At 37.1% G+C, this 22,834-nt stretch overlaps 1 protein-coding gene across 7 annotated transcripts in view; it reads left to right on the top strand.

The window, feature by feature from the left end:
• MNAT1 (MNAT1 component of CDK activating kinase) overlaps positions 1–22,834 on the top strand; it is a 223,808-nt gene that overhangs the window by 26,070 nt on the left and 174,904 nt on the right. For all 7 annotated transcript variants that reach the window (XR_009539149.1, XM_060141867.1, XM_060141870.1 and 4 more), the window contains exons 2-3: positions 20,096–20,248; positions 22,522–22,595. Coding sequence is in view for 6 of the 7 variants with exons in the window: in XM_060141867.1 (XP_059997850.1) it covers positions 20,096–20,248; positions 22,522–22,595 (227 nt within the window). In the remaining variant the exon portion in view is untranslated. The remainder of the gene's footprint in view (positions 1–20,095; positions 20,249–22,521; positions 22,596–22,834) is intronic.

Here is a 22,834-nt window from a genome sequence, read left to right as displayed (position 1 = left end):
CAATTTCTTAGAATCATAAACTCTTTGTGTTGGAAGAGATCTTGGAGAGCATCTAGCCCATGTTCTTATTTTATAGATGAATAAACTAGGGTACAAAGTGGTTGAGTGATTTGTCTAATCTTCCTTGACTATTAAGCATTTTGTATGCTTGCCTCCACTGTGATTTAGTAAGGTTACAGACCTTAATGTCTGATTTCAGCTTTTACTTGGTTAAATTCAGTTTATGAATGTGTTGTATCATCTACTCTCCTACTTAGTTTAAGTTATCAAGCAATGAAAACTCAGAATTTATGGTGAGTAGTAATTGAGAAGAATCATTTTTCTAAGCCTGTCATTATCTGTAATTTAGAATTACAATGACCAGGAAGCAGTGTTAGTATAAGAATAGTTTAATACATCCATATTAATCTGCCTGGCAGAATATAACATTTTAACATACCTTTTAGATCCCCAGTGATGGAAAAAAATGATTAAATTGCTTATTGTCAGAACAAAGGACTGCTTTGGATATGGTTGTTTAATAAGCTGTTTTGCTTCATGTAAAATAGTTTTGCTTAAGCTCTGGAGATACAGTCACATGGATTTACCTTTCGGTGACAGTTGTTTACCATCTGGGTTTACATTTAATGCAGGTGCTGGTGACAGTTTGAGATTCTTGACTCATTGCCCAGAATGGGAAATGATTGGTTTTGCTAGCTATACACAGTACTATCTTTTATTTTGTTATATACATTTTCAGATTTTTTGCCAGAAATGTGTTTATTTTAATATTTATTTATTTATTTGGCTGCGCGGGATCTTCGTTGCAGAATGTGGGATTTTTTTAGTTGCGGCATGCAGGATTGGGAGTGAGGAGTCTTAACCACTGGACCACCAGGGAAGTCCCCACAGTACTGTCTTTTAATGTTCACTTGTTAATGCCATTAAACCTGACAATTATTCTCTCTTTATAGTGTTATGAAAGAGTTGTTAATGGTATGATATATCTGTTAAAATACTGTATGTATGTAAACTACTGTATATATGTAAAATGAAAAGTTTATGTGTACATGGTATTTATTGCAGTAATGTAAAGTTCAAAAATAGAAAATAAACATCAGGTTTATACATTTATACACATAAATCGTACAATACTGTCGAAGCTGTCTTTCTTGAGGATCTGCTCATGTTCAGTACATTCTCCCTTTTTCCTTGTTTACGTCTGTATATTTATGTCTGCAGTAACAGTGACTGAGAGACTTACCGGGTGGCGTAGTAGTTAAGAATCCGCCTGCCAAGGCAGGGGACATGGGTTCAAGCCCTGGTCCGGGAAGATCCCACATGCCGCGGAGCAACTAAGCCCGTGTGCCACAACTACTGAGCTTGCGTTCTAGAGCCTGTGAGCCACAATTACTAAGCCCGCATGCCACAACTACTGAAGCCTGCACGCCTAGAGCCGATGCTCCACAAGAGAAGCCACCGCAATGAGAAACCCGCGCACCGCAACGAAGAGTAGCCCCGGCTCACCGGAACTAGAGAGAAAGCCTGGGTGCAGCAATGAAGACTCAACACAGCCAAAAATAAACAAGTTAAAAAGAAACAAACAAAACCCCCCCAAAAAACAGTGACTTAGATTGCTAAGGCATCCTCTCTTGTCTGTTTATCAGATAGTGAACCTAATTGTCTTTTGACTTTGTACTGTTTACTACCTGTAAGTCTAATAAATAGATAAAGCTTATCACAAACAGTTACAAGTTAATGGGCTATTTGATTTTAGAACCCATACTCTTAGCTTCTTGTTTTATATTGAATTAAGGAGTGTGAAGACATTCACTAAGACATTAGAGTTGAACTGAAGAAAATAAGGAAGATTTGAGATAGATTTAAGAGATAAATTGAAAGTATTTGGTGATTCTGTTGGCTATGAGGGTAAGAAGGCATTGTCTAAGATAATTCTCACTTTTGGGATTTTGATGATTAGGTGAAGAATGGAATTTTGAAGAGTCAGTGAATTTCTTTCTGGAAAAGATAGGGAACGTGTCAGTAAATCAGCAGGCAAATAAATTACCCAGTGGTAATAGCTGAAATGGTGGGTCTTGGGGTCTGGGCCAATTATGAAAGGTAGTGTAACTAGGGGTAAACTGTAATTAGAAGAGGAAGGAAGTATCAAAGGGGTAGGAGGTCTGGATGAGATTCAGCGGGGCAGTGTAGGTAATGAGATTGAGAGCTAGTAGTTCAGAAGGTTGTGGCCAGAGTTTGGAATATAATTAAACAGGCTGCTATTATGTCCAGTGCTGGAGAAGTAAGAGAGCTAAACAATAGACAAAAAATGTTTAAAAGACTAAAAAAATAGAGCATTCTTAAAATTAAGATGATCATTGGAAAACTGAAGCATAACCAGAGTAGTTCATTTCTGATGGCTTCTATTTACAGTTAAATCGAGTACTAAATAGAAAAATCTTATCCTCTATTCAACCTATGATATACTGTGTTGTGGTAAAAAATTTGAACTTTATTTGTACTATGTGATTTTAGCAGAGGTTCAATCTAACTTTAAAGTGTAGAATTCTTTTCTGCCTCTATACAATTTAAAACCTGTAGTCTTAGAAAAAAATATTTTAAATCTTGACATACAAAAGTAGAAGTATAACCTGAAAATGATTATTTTTTAAGGAACCTCTTTTTTCCCCAATATTTGTTTTTGGTGATATCTTAAGATGATGATGTAGTTAATATAAAAGGATTGCATCTGTGAAATAGTACAAAGTATGCCCTCCCCCATTTTTTGGGTACCTATCTTGTTTTTCACAATCTTTTCAAGAAACTTTCAGATATAGGACAAATAATAAATCACTGGATAGTTAGTACCATTCATTATATGAGTACTATTTAGATTTCATTTTGGGGAGGTTTATTAATACAGTTTAATAATTTAATTATTAAAAACAAAATGCATTGGGTATATACTTGTTAGAACTCCAAATATGTTACAGTTGAAATTTGAAACAATAAAAACTGAGAGAATAAATGTTCTTTAAGAAATAGGAAATGTTTTCAGATAGTATGGAGAAAGTGTGGGGACTTAGGAGTTCAATAATAAAAATGAATGTTTGTAGATAAATCGAGTTTGAGAGTTTCTGTTTTAATAAGTTGTTAAGGTTTAGGTTCAGAGATCTGTTTCTCTTATAGTAAACATTTTTAATATAGGAACAGATCATGGAAATGGTTTCCATATGCTTCGTGAGGTGTTAACAATGCACTTTTGGATTGGAAATGCAATATAAACCTAAACTACATTTTGGAAGGTGAGTGGAGGAACATTTCAATGGTAATATGTACAAGAAACCCTTGTACTTTGTGGATTTGTGACTTATGGTCTTGTGAGTTTCTGGTACATGCAAATACTCCCTCACAAGCCTGGCATCTAGCACACCTTGCTCTGTCTGGCCAGCTTACTGCAGCCTTAGTCGGTCCAGTATTTCTTTTTACTACATTTCTTCCCTCTGGGTTCTTTCCTGGATACCTTTACTTTTGGGAGAAATGAGCCCAGTTTTGAAACCTATTCCAAGGGACTTAAGATATATAAAACAGAGGATGGTTGTGGGAAGCCCCCAAAAAGAAAAAAAAAATCCAAGTGGTAATTATCTGTCAGACCTTCTGGGTTTTCTAATGATCTTGGAGACAAGAACAATTTAGTTTTTGAATTATGGTTCACTTTATTTCTGCTTGAGGTTGAGTATATAGTATTATTATATTATCCATTTACGAACAGCTCCAGAATATATGTGCTTAAAAATAGTAGAATGGTTGTCCTTAATGATATCTGTAATTTTGAAGAGTTGCATGTTTAATAACTTTCTTCTTGGTTGACTTTTAAAAGTCTTGGTTGACCTTTAACATTTTTTTTTTGGTCTTTGTAAGTGATAAGGCACACCGAAACACAAGGAGAAATTCTAATGGATTTTTGAGAGTTATATCTCTGAAAAGGATTTCTCTAACCTTTCTTCGAGGATAATGACAAAATCTTTCAGACGGAGGTAGGGCAAGAGGAGGATTAGAATAACCTAGGAAGGTTTTAAAAAGTACTGTTACTCCTACAGAAATGCTTATGGTGTCCTAGGCATAGTACTGAATGCTCTTTATTCATTATCTCAATTAATCTTTATAATAACTCTAATTGGTTAGGTGCTATTAACATCCTCTTTTTGTGGATGTGAGAATTGAGGCTTACAAACTTTAAGTAACTTACCTAAGGTAAAAAAACTAGTAAATGGCTTAGCCTGGATTGAACTAGGTCTAATTGATGACAAACCTCTGCTTGTAAATCACCATGCTATAATTCACTTCTTACAAACCCTTTTTGTGTTTCTCCTCTATTATCAGAGAGGGGGTGATGACAAGGCCATGTGCATTTTCAAAGAGTTATCCTAGTTTCTGAGGAAATAGTGTTGCGTTTACATTTTTAAATCTTTTTTTCATACAAAAAGTATGTATAGAACACTAATAGCTTAATAAATAATAATAATAAACCAAACATGTTTGTATCAAATACTTACTACCTAGATGAAGAAGCAGGATATTACCAATAAATTTGAAGCCTCTATCCTTTTTCTATCATATTTCCTCTGTCTCTCATAGACATGACTGCTACTCTGAATTTTTGTGTTAATCATTCTTTTTTTTCCTTTTCTTTATAGATTTACCACATATTGCTGCTCTAATTTAGTTTTGAATTTTATGTAAGTGTATGTATTATGTATATGTTCTTTTCCTAATATTTTTTGTGTTAAAAAATAACATTAAATTTACCATGTTAACCTTTTAAAGTGTATAGCTCAGTAGTGTTAAGTATATTTACAGTGTTGTATAAGAGAGCTCTAGAACTTTTTCAGCTTACCGCACTGAAATGCCATACCCATTAACATTCATCTCCACTCCGCCTGCTCCCCAGTCCTTGACAATCACCTTCCTATTTTCTGTTTCTCTGAATTTTGAGAAACAGAACTTAGTTACTTCATGAAAATGGGTTCATACAGTATTTGTCCATTCGTGACTGGCTTATTTCACTTAGCATAATGTATTCAAGGTTCACCCATTTTGTTGCACAATTTTCTTCCTTTTTAAAGTCTGAATTCCACTGTATGTGTATAACACTTTTTGTTTATCCATTCAACCACTGATGGACATTTAGGTTGTCTCCATATTTTGCCTATTGTGAATAATGCTGGAACAAACATGGGAATACAGATATCTCTTTGAGATTCTGATTTCAGTTCTTTTGGATATATACCCAGAAGTGGGATTTCTGGATCATATGGTAATTTTTAATTTTTTGGTGGGGAGCTGCCATGCTGTTTTTCATCTTTGCTGTACCATTTTACATCCCCACCAGCAGTGTATGGGGGTTCCAATTTATATATGTGTTTATATATATGTGAACAAAGTTCTTTTTCAACTTTGTTCATTTAGCATTGTGTTTTTTTATAAATTTATTTATTTTTTGGCTGCGTTGGGTCTTCGTTGCTGCACGTGGGCTTTCTCTAGTTGCGGCGAGCCGGGACTGCTCTTCATTGCGGTGCGCGGGCTTCTCATTGCAGTGGCTTCTCTTGTTGCAGAGCATGGGCTCTAGGTGTGTGGGCTTCAGTAGTTGTGGCATGTAGGCTCAGTAGTTGTGGTTTGCGGGCTCTGGAGCGCAGGCTCAGTAGTTGTGGTGCATGGGCTTAGTTGCTCCGTGGCACGTGGGATCTTCCCAGACCAGGGCTCGAACCTGTGTCCCCTGCACTGGCAGGTGGATTCGTAACCACTGTGCCGCCAGGGAAGTCCCTAACATTGTGTTTTTTTTTTTTTTTTTTTGCGGTACGCTGGTCTCTCACTGTTGTGGCCTCTCCCGTTGCGGAGCACAGGCTCCAGACGCACAGGCTCAGTGGCCATGGCTCATGGGCCCAGCCACTCCGCGGCATGTGGGATCTTCCCGGACTGGGGCACGAACCTGTGTCCCCTGCATTGGCAGGCGGACGCTCAACCACTGCGCCACCAGGGAAGCCAACATTGTGTTTTTGAGTTACAGTTTTGAGATTCATCCATGTTGATGCATATAGTTGTAATTTGTTTATTTCCACTGCTGTATAGTATTCCACTGCATGATTTTATAGTATTTTATTTATCCATTCTCCCATTAATGGACATATGTGTTGTTTCCAAATTTGTTTCCAAACTTTGTTTTGCTGTAGGAAATATTTCCGTAACATTCTTGTACATGTCTCCTGATTCACATGGTTTAGGTTTTCTCCAGGATATGTACCTAGGATAGAATTATTAGGTAGTAAGGCATGTGCATGTTTAATTTTACTAAGAAATGCCAAATTGTTCTCCAAAGAGGATGTCTAGTCTACACTCCTATAGGCAGTGTGAAAATCTAGTTTTGTATATCTTTGCCAACATTTGATATTGTCAAATTTTAAAATTTATAAAAATTTTTAGATGTGAAATGGTATTTTACTTTGATTATACAATGTATTTCCCCAATCGTTCATCTTTTCATGCTTCTCGGTAGTTTCTGGTTCCTCCTCTGTTAATACGTGTTTAAGGTGAGAATGTGACCACTTTTTGCTCCATTTTTACTGCTGTCACCTTGGTTTGAGTACCTTCATCTCTTGTTTGGATTATGATACTAGCCCATGACCTAGTTTAGCTGCTTTTGTTCATGCCCCTCTTGTCTATTTCCACACAGCAGCCAGGGTGATACTTTCAAATAAATAATTTATGTTACTTCTCTGCTCTAAGCCCTGCAGTACCTTCCCATTTCACACACAGTAAAATCCAGGGTCCTTATACATAGTGTCTCTTCTGTCTTATATGATCTTTTTCCAGCCTCTTTGATAGGCTCCATGAGGGCGGTGATCTTTGTTTTGCTCACTGAGGCATCCCCAGTGTATCCAACAGTACCTGTCACATAGTAGGCACATATTTATTGAATGAATTTGGATTTGGCAACAAAATAAATGCCATTTTTATGGTATGTAGATTTTCCTTAAGAGTATTTTTGTTTTCTGAATAAATAGGAATTTTCTGTAAAACAAAAGAAAAATGGAGAGCAATTTTATACTTTCTTTCATTTATGCTGAATGGTTTTATTTTCCCTTGTTGAACACTTTAGATGAATTAACACATTTTTAAGGGGTCTAATATTACTTTTGATTGTATGTTTTATAACTTATCTAATTATCTAATTATTTAATGATAATTAGATAATTTAAGATCAAAACTAGATATGTAGATCAGAAAATCAGATTGCATTATTGGTTTCATCACAGAGATAATCTCATTTCATGTTAATAGCAAATGAGACAATCTAAAAGTAAAAAGTCAGCTTGAGAGTTCTTGGTTGTATTCTAGTGCAGAATGTGGAGTGCTAGGCTGCTAGGTTGAAATGAAGAGTAATTCCAAGGCTCTGAGCTGGCTGAATAAGCAGATGAAGAGAAGAAGGCAAAGTTCAAGAGGTATTGTTTTTAATGAGATTAAATTGTGGTAGACAGTAGAGGAACTTTGAGAGTTGGAGCTGTTACGTTTGATGTAGTGAGTGGAACTTTATTGTACCAAGGTGTTACATTCATTCAACTGGTATTTGTCCTGAAACACAGGGCTTGGGATACGGTAATGAGCATAACAAATGTGATCCCTGTTCTTGTTGAATAATCTAGTAGGAGAGACAGATATTAAACACAATTAACAAATGTAAAATTATTGATTTTGATAAGTGAGCTACAAAGAGCAGGATGTGTGTCCGTTGGAGTTCAGTCGGGAAAAGAAAAACCCACCCTAGTTATTTTAAGCCATTAGGAAATTAATGTGGGCAATTTACAGACTTACAAACCTGTTAAAAGGACTGGAGCAGTAAGGGAAGGGCAAATGCTGCATTTCAGGAAGTCAGGAAAGAGCAGGAATTGTAGCAAAACTGCTGCTAATCTGTTGTATGTATCATTGAAGTGGGTGATTCTTAGGAGAACACCTGAAATCTAGTTCCGAGGGTCACAGTTAAAGCCATTGTACTAGATGTGATCATCTATGGAGGGAGAAGAGTGCTCAGGATATAACTCTGGGTACTTCAACTTTTAGACGTCTTACAGATGTGGTAAGAAGGCATCTCTAAAGAAGAGACATCATCTGATGGATAAGATCTTTTAAAAGATGGAGAGGTCAATTTCTAATAAGAATTTTGGTTATATTATGGCACAAATGAAGGACTTAGCCTTGGATAAGAGGGACAGTTTTTCAGTAAGAGTCTTTGTGAACAAATGACATTTGGTGTGAGTCTTGAATGCTGAGAAGAGTCAGCCATAGGAAAATTGGGGAGAAGAGAGTTTCCGGCCCTGAAACTTGAATGATTTTGCATGTTGGAAGGACTGAAAGAAGACAGGGGTAAATTGGTTGGGCATGAAGCTGGAGAATTAGGTTGGGGTCAGACCATGTAGGGTCTTCAAGGCTCTGGTAACACATTTTTATTTTACGCTCTTTAACATGAGACACTATTGGGTCATGAACAAGGGGGTGAAATGAGCTAATTTCTAATTTAAAGAGATTATCCTATAGAGAATAAATTTGGGGGAAGGTGGTGGGTGTGCGTTGGGGGCAATAGTGGAAGCAAGGAGAGCAGTTGGCAAGCTGTAGCAGTTCTTCAGACAATAAGTGACAGTGGCTTGTAGCAGTGGAGGTGGCAAAAAGTGGGTGTCATTTAGCATGTATTTTTGGTGTGGAGTCAGTCGGTCTTGATATCAGTTAAATCAGAGGTCCCCAACCCCTGGGCCATGGACTAGTACCAGTCCGAGGCCTGTTAGGAACTGGGCCGCACAGCAGGAGGTGAGCGGCTGGGGAGCCAGCGAAGCTTCATCTGCTGCTCGCCACCGCTTGCATTACTGCCTGAACTAATCCGCCTGCCCCCCACCCCCCGTCCGTGGAAAAATTTTCTTCCACTAAGCTGGTCCCTGGTGCCAAAAAGGTTGGGGACTGCTGAGTTAAATGTTACTGCTTCATGCTTGTTCTGCCCAGACACCTTCAGTGGTTTGTTTTGATTTGGTTATAAGATCCTGAGTCACTATTCAGCCCAGTTATTTATAGAAGTATATTCTAGTGGAAAGATTAGGATGAGAAACAATGTAGACTTAATAAGTGTAACATCCATACAAATGGTTAGATGGTTGTGCCTAGTCTGCTGAGCTTAATGGTCTGGGTTCCGGACAAGACCAGAGAAGTCTGAGAATTCATTCTATTGGCAACAGCCCAAGGAATACTGGGCAGGCCTCAAGACCTTTGCTGGGCCTAACCTGGTGATATTGGGTTTGTTTTGATTCTTTATATAAGATCCTGAGTCACTGTTTAGCCCAGTTAATGCTTCATGCTCGTTCTGCCCAGACACCTTCAGTGATTCAGTTTTGGCTGCAAACCTGTGAGGGATTATTGACCATGGTGTGAATTGACAGTTGAAATCTGGGGACCCAAAGTGATACTACATTCCTCTTATTAGAATGAGGGTGTATGAGAATCAGATTTATTATTATCACCTAATAATAAATAGCGTTTGGGCTCAGATTTAGCTCACAGTGGGTCTGTATTCTCACCTGGTAGTCATTTCCTTGGTTCCCAAATGTATAATTGGAATGGACATACATGGTGTTTGGCAGAACTCTCAGATTGGTTCCGTGACCAGTGGGGTAAAGGCTATCATAGTGGGGAAGATCAAGCACCAACCTCTAAAACTGTACCTTCCCCCATTCTGGGAGGGACAGCAGTTCATCTAGTCTGGGGTTAACATACATTCGGAGTACAGGTGTGCTTTTCCTGCTCATAGGGCTGTAGCCAGCACTACTGTCTGAAGACTTAACACAGTGTTTATTTTACCAATATGGTATCTTGAGCAACATTTTCTCTTACCAAGAGTCCCACTCTGTAGGAAAAGATATGTGACTGTGAGCCTAAGTTCATGAATTCACTGGTCCTGACACTAACTGCTCCACTCTTACTCCTCTGGATTGGTAGAGCAGTTTTAATGAGCTCATAAATGCAACTAAGGTGCTGGATTGGAGGTGATACTCTAAAAGGGTGGACACCAATCCTCCATGATGCTTTCTGTACCCTAAATATTCATATGGATATGACCATTATTTTGGGCATCCCTAACAGGTAAAATACATCAATCCTAGAACCAAGAGATGGAAGTGGGAGTGGATTCATTTAATGTTACACCCAGTCATTACTTGGGGAATTTGTGCTTTCCATCCATGTAACTTTAGGCTCTGTGGACTTAGAGATCCTTGTTTCTGGAGCTGAAAGTGCCCCACGGGGAACAGGGTAAGAACTCCATTAAACTTTAGGCCATGCCTGCTGTCTGGTAACTTTGGGGTCCTTGTGCCAAAAGAAGAAAGGAAAAAAGGAGTCATCATCTTGGCAAGAGTAATTGACTCTGATCACCATCCCAATGAGGTCAGGGAAGAATATGGCACTTAAGGGATCCACTAGGACATCTCTTGGTGCTCCCAAGCCTACTGTAGTAAATATATAAGTACAGTAGCCACAACCTAAAAAGAGAATGGTAAGCAGACAAGCTGCCTAGACCAGCAGAAGTGCTAGTAGAGGGTGAGGGGAAACTAGAGCAGGATGATGAGGATCAGTTATGGCCAGGAAATCAATGGCAGTATTGGGGCTGTAGTTTGTCCCTTTCTCTTGAAGGTTTCCCATGGAAACTAAATAAGTAGAATCCCTAAGAAGCTGTTCCCATCTAGGGTGAACTTAACTCTAAGAAGCAAGTGAATTTGCATGGTGCAATTTGCTTGTTCACATAATCCACTCATTTTTCTATAGCACTGTGTTACTGATTTGTAGAACCTTTTTATATAGTCTGAATATTATTTTTTATGTATGATGAAAAAGTAATTTCCTACTCTGTAGTGAGTCTGTAACCAGTATTGTGTCCCCCAGCCTCCCATAAAAGCTTTTAATTTTGATGAAATTAAATGTATCAATCTTCTTTACATGGTTTAAAGTGTTTTAGTCACCTTTAAGAAATCCCTGCCCTGATATCATAATTTCTCCTATAATCTCTTCAGTTTAAAGTTTTTTCTTTTATGTTTAGATCATTTATTCATATGGAATTTCTTTTTGTTGATAGTGTGAGAAACAAGGATCTAGTTTTTTTTCCCCTTCATCTAGAAAGCCAGTGGTGTCCTAACCACTTGAGTAGTCATTCCTTTCCACATTAATTTGCTACTTCTTTCCTTTGTACGATTCCCATGGATGGATGTATTGTTATTATTTTTGTTATCCTCTATGCTGCTTTTTTTGGGAGGGGGAGGGTGTGCTGTGTGGCTTGAGGGATCTTATTTCCCTGACCAGGGATTGCACCCAGTCCCTCGGCAGTGAAAGCTTGGAGTCCTAACCACTGGACCGCGAGGGAATTCCCCTCTATGCTTCTTTAACTGAAGTGTATTTGGTCCTTGAAGTGTGCTTGGTATGTTGGTGGTACATAAATATATAGGTATATTTTTGGAATGTCTGTTTTACCTAGAGAATATGAAAAAATTTTTGAGTAATTGAATAACTGGGAATTATTTGAAGACATCTTTCAATGACAATAAATAGGATTCTATTGTGGAGTCAAATTGAGTTTTTATGAATTTTTAAGATAAAACATCATAATTTGAAGAAATGTTGACCTTATGGGGAGAAATGTTGACCTTATGTTGACCTTTTTTTTGAGACTATGTCCCCAGTCTTACAGGTGGTACATTTTTCTCTGCCATTTAAGAGTACTTTGATGGGAAAGGGTGAGAAGGACTGCTTTACATCCTTACATTAATTTTTTTCCCCAAAGTGTTCTGTTTATTGTTCCATGTATAAATTGTGAGTATTTACACCATTGTTCTTGCTGTGATTTCTGCCTGGAATGTCATCCTTCTTTTGTACTTCAAAGCCATCAAATTCTTCAAGGCCCAATGCTGTTCAGCCTGTTTTCTGAGTCCTTCTCCAGCTGATCCTTGATACTGCCTCCTTTGAATTCTGGTCCTTATTAGTTCTTCTTTGCATTAAGTACTAGTTGTAATAGCTGATGTTTATTGAGAGCATACTATATGCCTGGTATATTTCTAAACATTTTAACTGAAATTAGCTGATACAAATCTCATCAACTCTGTGAGGCAGATCTCTACTTCCCTACACCTCAACCCCTGGAAGATACTATTTTTCTTTTTCACAAGGAAGTTGAGGCACAGTGATGGTTAATAATTTGTCTAGGGTTGCAGGCCTAACAAATGAAGAGAAGGAGGCAAAATGGCTCCAGAATTTGTGCCCTTAATGGTGCTCTATTCCCTCTCAGCTGCTCAGGAGTGAATCTACTACTGTTTTGACACTTAGCAGACACAACCTTGTCCCTTTGTTTTATGGACCCTTCGTCTTGCCATAGGGTAACATAAACTTTATAATTCACTGCCAAATGGATCTAAACCTTCTCATACTAAGTAGTTATATGATGGTTTGGATACTCTAGCATCACGGATAATGCTGTGAGATTTCCTGGATCTGAAGCTTTTGGGTTTGGCCAGATCTGGAACATTCAATTGGTAGAAAGATGCCCAGAAATGCCCAGAAATTAGGCGACATAGATTTCTAGCCCGCACTTAAACTATGACCTTTGACAGGTCATTTTGTTTAACTGCCTGTGGAAAGGGGAAAATAATATCTAACTCAGCCTTTATTTTTAAATCATGGTCTTTGTATAGATTTTTAAGCTTTTTAGAAGAACAGTTATATGCATTCAAAGTAGTATCATACTCATAATTTGTTAAAATAGCATTATGTTGGTACAAATTCAAAAGAATATATTATCAGCATAGTAAGATTGAGAAACAAAATTCTTAGCAAAATTTTTTTTTCTTCTAAAGGACCCTTTCTTCCTCTGCATACCTGTATATATTTTTGTGCATACATGTATGTGCTTGTGTGTATATATGTTTAAATATATGTGCTTCTAAAAGTATTGTCCCAATTTTTTCAAATGCTGAAAATGGTATATTTTTTCTGGGCAAAATTACCATATTATAGAAACTTTTGAAGAGATCCTGGGGGTCTGTGTCTTCTTATACTTTGTATTGCTAATCCCATCTGTCATAGAGCATTCTATATCACATCCCTAAATATAATATCATAGGGTATAATATTCTTTTTTTTTCCTTTGGTCATGCCACGCGGCTTGTAGGATCTTAGCTCCCCAACCAGGAATTGAACCTGGGCCCTTGGCAGTGAAAGCACTGAGTCCTAACCACTGGACCACTGGGGAATTCCTGTGGTTATAATATTCTTGATTGAATTAAAGCATTAAGGGTAAGTCTGTACCATATATAAAGTTTGTAAGTATAGGTGATATGGAAAATTTAAACTGATAAACATCAGTTATATTGAGAGAAAAAATATTCTTATTTGGAAAAGAAATTAACAACTTGTGTAACACCCCAAGGTATCTAGAATTATCCAAGTGGGAAGAAACCTTAGATATAAATTAGAATTTGACTTCCTCATAGTTCCTCATATTGTAAGAGACAAAGCTGGGATGGCAACCTAGGTCTTATGATTACCAACATGGGGTTTAATTATATCATATCTTTAGTAAATCACTTCAGTAAGTAATTTTTATGTGGTCAGTGGTAGTTTTATCTTTTTAAAGAAGTGTATTCTATAGACATAGAGAGTGGATGTATGGATCCGGGGGAGGGGGGAAGGGGGATGGGATGAATTGGGAGATTGGGATTGATATATATACACTACTATGTATAAAATAGATGACTAATGAGAACCTACTGTATAGCGCAGGGAACTCTACTCAGTGCTCTGTGGTGACCTAAATGGGAAGGAAATCCAAAAAAGAGGGGATATATGTATATGTGTAGCTGATTCACTTTGCTGTACAGCAGAAGCTAACACAACATTGTAAAGCAACTATACTCCAATAAAAATTAATTAAAAAAAAGTGTATTCTAGAGTTAAAGAGTTGTCTTTGGTAAGAAAACTACCTTTGACGTGGTAAGTGCAGGATTTATCATTTAAGGAAATGCATTCTAGAATAAAAACCTCCATGGCATGATCTTAGGACATGTAGGTAGTTTTTCACAGTGGTTTCACATATGTCCTCTCATTGGAGTAACATTTCTGGAAGAGAGTTAATTTAGGGATTATTATTGCTTTTATGGGTAAGGCAGTTGAACACTTAGGTTTTTTTTTTTTTTTTTTAACCGTTACATGGGCCTCCCACTGTTGTGGCCTCTCCCATTGCAGAGCACAGGCTCTGGACGCGCAGGCTCAGCATCCATGGCTCACGGGCCCAGCCGCTCCGCGGCATGTGGGATCTTCCCGGACCGGGGCACGAACCCGTGTCCCCTGCATCGGCAGGCGGACTCTCAACCACTGCACCACCAGGGAAGCCCAACACTTAAGTTTTAAAACAATCTGGGGAACAAGTCTCAAGCTTGTCTATTATTTTATTAATTGATTTTCCTTAGTGTTTATTGGATATTTAAAATGACGAATTGAAAATGTTAATAAACATTGAGCAAACATTAATATACTTCGCTTTTAAAAAAAAGTGACAACATTTTTATTTTTTATAGACTTATTTTTTTTAGAGCAGGTTTAGATTTACAACAACATTGAGAGGAAGGTACACTGGTTTCTCATTCACCCATTATCAACATCGTTCACCAGAATTGTCCTTTTTTTTTTTTCTTAATACCAAGGATGGACGTGTATTGACACATCATTATTACCCAAAGTCCATAGCTTACTTTAGGATTCACTTTTGATGTTGTACATTCTATGGGTTTGGACAAAAGTATAATGACATATCCATCATTATAATATACAGAGTATTTTCACTGCTCTAAAATTCCTCTGTGCTCTGCCTATTCCTCCCTCCATCCACCACAACCCCTGATCTTTTTATCATCTCCGTAATCCCTTCTCAGCCTTTTGGCTAAGATCAGGTATATTGTTTCCATAATTTTGCCTTTTCTAAGATGTCATATAGTTGGAATCTTATACTATGTAGGCTTTTCAGATTGTTTTCTTTCACTTAGTAATATGCATTTAAGCTTCTTTCATGTCTTTTCATGGCTTCATAATTCGTTTGTTTTTAGTGCTGAATAATATTCTGTTGTCTGGATATACCACAGTTTATGTATCCATTTATCTATTGAAGGACATCTTGGTTGTGTCCAAGTTTTCGCAATTATGAACAAAGATTCTATAAACATTTGTGCAGGTATTTGTGTGGATGTAGTTTTCAACTTCTTTGGTTAAATACCAAGGAGCATAATTGCTGGATTGTATGGTAAGAGCATGCTGTGTTTCATAAAGAACCATCAAACTGTCTTCCAAAGTGACTGTACCACTTTGCATTCCCCCCAGCAATGTATGAGAGTTCCTGTTGCTCCACGTCTTTGTAAGCATTTGGTGTTGTCAGTATATTGCATTTTGGCCATTTTAATAGGAGTGTAGTGTATACCTCATTGTTTTAACTTGCATTTCCCTGATGCCGTGTTATGTGGAACATCTTTTCATGTGCTTATTTGCTATCTGTATACAGGCATACCTTGGAGATATTGTGGGTTCAGTGCCAGACCACTGCAATAAAGTGAATATTGCAATAAAATGAGTCAATAATTTTTTGGTTTCCCAGTATGCATATAAATGTTATGTTTACACTGCACTGTAGTCTATTAAGTGTGCAGTAGCATTATGTCTAAAAAAAGTACATACCTTAATTAAAAAATACTCTATTACTAGAAAATGTTAACTATCATCTGACAATGCAGTTGCCACAAACCTTCAGTTAGTAAAAACCACAGTATCTGCAAAGTGAAATAAAGCAGAGCTCAATAAAATGAGGTGTACCCGTGTCTTCTTTGGTGAGTTGTCTGTTAAGGTCTTTGGCCCATTTTTTTAAGAAGTTTTCTCCCCCGTATATTTTAGATAACAGTCCTTTATCAGGTGTTCTTTTTCTCTTGATGTCATCTTTAGCAGAGCCGAAATTTTTAATTAAAAAAAAAATCCAGCTTATCAGTGATATCTTTCATGGATCATGCCTTTGGTGTTGTATCTATAAAGTCATCACCATACCCAAAGTCATACAGTTTTGTTTTTGTTTTAATTTATTTATTTAATTTATTTTTGGCTGCGTTGGGTCTTCGTCGCTGTGTGTGGGTTTTCTCTAGTTGCGGCGGTTACTCTTCAGGCAGTGCACAGGCCTCTCATTGCGGTGGCGTCTCTTGTTGCAGAGCATGGGGCTCTAGGGATGCGGGCTTCAGTAGTTGTGACCCACAGGCTTAGTTGCTCCACGGCATGTGGGATCTTCCTGGACCAAGGCTCGAACCCATGTCCCCTGCATTGGCAGGCAGATTCTTAACCACTGCGCCACCAGGGAAGCCCCGAGTCATACAGTTTTTATCCTACGTTATACTCAAGGAGTTTTATAATTTTGCATTTTACATTTAGGCCTGTGAGTTAAGTTTGGAGTTAATTTTTTAAGGGTGTTAGGTTCATGTGTAGATTCATTTTTTTCCATGTGGATGTCCAGTTTGTTGAAGAGACTGTTTTTGCTTCATGTGTTGCTTTTGCTCTTTTGACAAAGATCAGCTGAGTATATTTATGTGGGTCTATTTCTAGGCTATTTTGTTCCATTGGTCTATTCATCTATTCTTTTACCAATACCACACTGTTTTGATTATTGTAGTTTTGTAGTAAATCTTGAAGTCAGGTAGCATCAGTTTTCCAACTTTGTTCTTCTCCTTCAATATTATGGTACCTATTCTGGTCTTTTGCCTTTTTATATAAACTTTAGAATCAGTTCGTTGATGTCCATACACTAACTTCCTGGCAATTTGATTGGAATTGCATTGAATCTATAGATCAAGATGGTAAAAACTGACAACTCAAAATATTGAGTCTTCCCTTCCATGAACTCTTTCTGTCCATGAATATGGAAAATCTTTCCATTTATTTAATTCTTTTTTAATTTTGTTCATAGGAGTTTTGTAGTTTTTCTCATTTTGTACAATATCTTGTACATATTTTGTTAGATTTATACTTAAACGTTTAAATTTTTGGGCGCTAACATAAATGGTATTGTGTTTTTAATTTCAAATTGCACTTGTTCATTATTGGTACATAGGAAAGCAGTAGACTTTTTGTATATTGTATCCTGCAACTTTGCTATAATCACTTATTAGTTCTAGAAGTTTTTTGGTTGATTCTTTTGGATGTTTAACATAGACAATCATGTCATCTGTAAACAAAGAGAGCTCTGTGTCTTCCTTTCCAATCTGTATATCTTTTATTTCCTTTTCTTGTCTTACTGCATTAGCAAAGACTTCCAGTATCATGTTGAGAAGGAGTAGTGACAGTAGGAGACAGTGAGAGTAGGAGACAGTCTTGCTTTGTACCTGATTTTAGTTGGAAAACTTACAGTTTCTCACCATTAAGTATGATGTTAGCTGTAGGTTTTTTTGTATCTAGTCTTTGTCAAGATTTTTAATTGACTTCTTAGCTCTGGAAAAAGAAGAAACAAGCTGATTAAAAATCTTGACAGAGGAATATAAGCAGTTAAATATCCTTGATAGAAGAAAATAAAATCTAAAAATAAGTTGTTCAGAGAGAAAAGAGGGCAGGCACCATTCTGGTTTTTAAAAACAAAAGAAAACCATAAAAATATCTTTGGGGATGGGTAATAACTGAGGATTTGGGCTTTTTCAGCAAATTTTCCTATGTTCTGCAGAATATAAGATTTTGTTTGAAAAAGTTCCTAGCACTCTTGGAGGCAAAAGATTGCCCACATACTGCTCTTTTGGTTGCTCTGCTGCCAGATGAAGTGAACTAGCAATAAGGAACTTTTTCTTCTGTTCTTTTTTTGTATGACTAGTTTTCATGTATATAATCTGTAAATACATATATTGTAAGTATGTAGAAAAAGATCTGGCCACGTAAACATGGAACTTAACAGTTGTATGGTACATGTGGGAAGTGAGATGTAGAACAGAATGAAGTAGAACTTTGAGTTTTTTCTCTATATACTTCTATATTTGAGCTTTAAAAAAAGAACTATTTGTTCTTTTAGCAATTAAAATCAGAAAGGGAAAAGTATGGGAAAATAAATTATTTTAAAAAAACCTTAATACTGTTGAAATCCTTATGATTTAAGGTAGAGTTTTAAAAAGTGGAGATGTAGAACTGATGGTGGTAACAAATTATATGTCTGAGATTACAATATGACTTTTAGAAATACTAAAGTGTTCTATATTACCTTGTTAACTGAATTATTGACTCCAAGACCTTGAAATATAGAATATTCTATGTAATGGCTCAATGGTTTTGAGTATTTCAGATGGCTCCTTGCCTATAAATATCTTTAGTCAGTGTAGTTCTAAAGTGTCCTTATTTTCAACTTCTCTAGTTGGATTTAATTTCCTCCAACCACAAAGATTAGGCAAAATGTACCACTCCCAATCTTCCCAATCCCAAGTGAATTTTCTGGGGTTTTGTTGATCTTGAATAATGACAACTATGATCTCTGTTCTCCCTCTTAGGGATTTTTTGCCTCTATTTTTTGATGGATTTTTTCCCCCTCTACTTTAAGATAGAAATATGCAAAGGTCAATGTTAGTATTTTACTGATAACTAACCTTAAATATTCTTATTTAGCTGTATCATTCTTCTCATTTAGCTTATTCCATAAATCATCTACATATTTGGAAGAAATCAACTTTTCCCTTATTTATTAGAATTTGTCCTTTTCTGTGTGTGTGTGTTGTGATGTGTTTAGAATAATTATAGGGCAAATTCCTGCCCTCCATTCTAGTGGCGGTTACAGAAAATCAACACATAAAGAAATAAATAATTTCATATAGTGCTAAGAAAGGAGTGATAGGGTTGGTATGGCCCTAACATATGGAGTTGGGGGCAATATTACAATTGGAGGACTACATACCAAAATGTTTAAATGTTTGAAAGTATGAATCAAGCTACATCTTTAGTGCAGCCTTAGTTCCAACGCTGCTTCCTGAGTTCCCAGGAACCTGAATCTTTAAGACCCACAGGCTAAAGCAGCTACTTTCTTCTGGTCAGCCTTTCCACTTGCTAGTCTGATTACTAGCATGGATCTACTAGGGCAGGGTGGGGCAGGAATGATTGGGTGGTGCCTGGACCCATCTAAAACAGTATATGAACTGACCCTGTCAATTCGCAGGAATCTTAATTTGCAGGAATCTCGTTAACCTTGCCAGCTTCTTTCTTTCCCAACTCAAGACTTCCAGGAAGTTCTAAGTTCTTCCCCAAATTGTACTACCCAAGAAGGGAGGAAAGAAGGGATGGAGGTATTTGGGAAACTTGGCTTGCCTGGGAAATCACTTTGGTGAATTTAGGACAGCCAGGTTTAACTGATTAAAGATTTTATAAGTAGCCACTCTTTCTAGGATTTCTCAGGGCAGAAGCTGTGGTGATTTTCTCCTTTCTCCACATATACTAGGTCACTCTCAGTTCTTTATCCTCTGGCCTGGGGGCCTCCTTCAGCTAGCACCTCTCCCTTTTGAGTAACTGCCACTTATTCAATTGCTAACGGAACTTTAAAAAACTTCCTTACAAAGGCTGAAAGGGGAAAAAAAGTTTTTGTTTTAGTGATTATGATATGCAGTGTTCTCTAAAGTGCAGGCCCCTGCCAGGTCTAAGGGTGATACTGGACTGAGAGTGGAGTTGACCCTAGACTGCTCTTTTATGTGCCTCTTTGACTTCCCCCTGTCCTGCTATCTGAGTCCTCCCAGATCCCAAATCAATTTTTAAAAACTTGTATATTTGTTTAATTTGTAAAACTAAACTGGTAACCCTTGGGACACCTATGTCTGAAGTAGGCTCCAAATGAAAATGAACTTTTTTCCCAAAGGTTTTTAATAAGAGTTAAAGCAGCAATGACTAATTTTCCTGTCCCCCTGCAGCCCCCCCAAACAAAGAAACACCAAAGCAAAGGCAAACTATATACAGAGTTGTTGCCGATTTGAATACTAGCTTAAAAGTTATATTTTCCTCCTTACAGGTGTGAAAGTTGCGTGGACTTACTCTTTGTGAGAGGAGCTGGAAACTGTCCTGAGTGTGGCACTCCACTTAGAAAGAGCAACTTCAGGGTACAACTCTTTGAAGATCCTACTGTTGACAAGGAAGTTGAGATTCGGAAAAAAGTGCTAAAGATGTAAGTGTTAATGTTTGAATGATTCAGTTCACAAAGAGGACTTTAACAATTATTTCTGTAATTGATATAATTATTTACTTGTAGAAATGTGGACAGTTTGACAAGTGAATAAGTATAAATTCATTTATGTAATTGTTCAATGTTAAAAAAATTATTAAGGTCTTAGAGAACTCAGTAATATTAATTATCTAATCTTTTTTTATTTGTCTGCGTCAGGTCTTAGTTGAGGCATGTGGGATCTTTTGTTGCGTCCTGCAGGCTCTTCGTTGTGGCGTGCGGGCTTCTCTCTAGTTGTGGCGTCTGGGTTTTCTCTTCTCTAATTGTGGCATGCAGGCTCTTGAGTGCGTGGGCTCTGTAGTTTGCGGAACGCGGGCTCTCTCTAGATGAGCGTGCAAGCTCAGTAGTTTTTGTGTTTTGCGGGCTTAGTTGTCCCACTGCATGTGGGATCTTAGTTCCCCTACCAGGGATCGAACTACTGTCCCCTGCATTGGAAGGTGGATTCTTTACCACTGGACCGCCAGGGAAGTCCCTAATTATCTAATCTTTGTTAGAGAAGTGTAAATCTTTTTTATTAAAAAATTAAAAAAAATTTTTTGGCCACTCCATACAGCTTGCAGGATCTCAGTTCCCTACCAGGGATGGAACCTGGACCATGGCAGTGAAAGCCCAGAATCCTAACTACTAGGCCATCGGGGAACTCCCAGAGAAGAGTAAATCCTCCAAATTGATGGCTTCACAATTTATTTGCTTTATTTATTCTTTAATTTAATTAGTAAATATATACTGAGTACCTATTCTGTTCGAACAGTGTTATACATATTAGGCCCTCGAAAGGCTTACAGTACAGTAGCTTGGATAGCATAGACATAGACAGTAAAACAGGCAAACAAAACAAATATGTGATTATACATTGAGAAAAATGCTATGAAGTTAGGGACTGAATGTTGTTGTGAGTCAGTGATGTAAGGTAAGGCCTGAGGAGGTAACATTTAAGTTGAGATTGAAAGCTATTAGAGAAAAATCAGCATTAGCTACAATTTATTTTGATAGATCTCTCTGTGTGTATGTGAGTACATAAATATTTCTAGTATTCTTTTTCACTTATGATTTAATTTTTTACTCTTTGTTAGTAGTTTTGGATTTCATTTTATCTGTACTTTTGTTATAAGCCACTTTATTGTTTTTTATTTATTTATTTTTTTGTTCTTTCTTTTTAAACATCTTTATTGGAGTATAATTGCTTTACAACGGTATGTTTGTTGTTTTTTAGGTTTAAAGAATTAATATCTATCTATCTAGGTGGTCTACATTTCAACATTGGTCACCAATGTTTTAGTGGCATCTTTCTAGGTACTTTACTAGATAAAGTGTTACTTTATCAATACCCCAAGCTACTCTTTTAGTTTTTGGATTGCTTATGGGAGATAGTCTCTCTTAGATTCTTATCTTTTTCATTAAGCCCTCTCGTTTCCTAATTCTTCACAGGCACACTTATAATATTTATAGATTTTCTTGATCTAGCATCCTTTAGACTGTAACTGTCATGAAAAACAGGCAGGTGTCTTTTTATTTATTTTTTAGAGAAACATTTTATTTGTTTATTTTATTTTTTAAAATTTATTTATTTATTTTTGGCTGTGTTGGGTCTTTGTTGCTGCACTCGGGCTTTCTCTAGTTGCGGCGAGTGGGGATTACTCTTCTTTGTGGTGCACGGGCTTCTCATTGCAGTGGCTTCCCTTGTTGTGGAGCATGGGCTCATGGGCTCAGTAGTTGTGGTGCACGGGCTCAGTTGCTCCGCGGCATGTGGGATCTTCCTGGAGCAGGGATTGAACCCGTGTCCCCTGAATTGACAGGTGGATTCTTAACCACTGTGCCACCAGGGAAATCCCAGGAAGGTGTCTTTTTAATTAATTTTAGCTTTCTGTAAATTAGTGACTCTATTTATTAGAAGTAAACAATATCATAATTCCAATGATAGACCTTGTTTAAGCTCATTTCCCATTTCTTCAGTGTCCTAATTTCTTTATTTTTCCCTTAAGTCTTAGGATTTTACATGTTGTACCATTCTCTCCTGATTCTACTTCTTCTCTGTAGTCATAAGAATTTAAGAACATTCTTGCTGTAGTTACAAACCTGGTGTCAAGAAAACTGTTTTACGCTGTAAGCAGTCTTTTTTTACGTATCATGTATGAATTAGTAAGAACAAACAAACCAGTTAGTTACTATTGAAAGCAAATGATATGGAATATGTTCATTTTTTTCTTCTCTTAAAGATACAATAAAAGGGAAGAAGACTTTCCTAGTCTAAGAGAATATAATGATTTCCTGGAAGAAGTGGAAGAAATTGGTATGTTTTTAATGCTTATACTTTTGGTGTGCCAGCCTGTGTGCTTTTATCTTTTAGATGCCTAGGAGAACATCTCATATAAAAGTCTCTGACAGGTTTTGTTGTAGTAGCTGATGTTTACCTAATTATTTTGCATTGCACTTAAAGGACATACTTAAGTAATAAACATTTTGTCTTAGGAAAAATATGACTAATAGAGGTACTACTACTTTATAGATGGGAAGCAAGGCTGTATGTGT

The sequence above is a fragment of the Lagenorhynchus albirostris genome, chromosome 1, assembly GCF_949774975.1.
Source record: "Lagenorhynchus albirostris chromosome 1, mLagAlb1.1, whole genome shotgun sequence".
Lineage (NCBI taxonomy): Eukaryota > Metazoa > Chordata > Mammalia > Artiodactyla > Delphinidae > Lagenorhynchus > Lagenorhynchus albirostris.
Note: the sequence above shows the minus strand (reverse complement) of the source record. Positions and strands in the feature narration are given on the sequence as shown.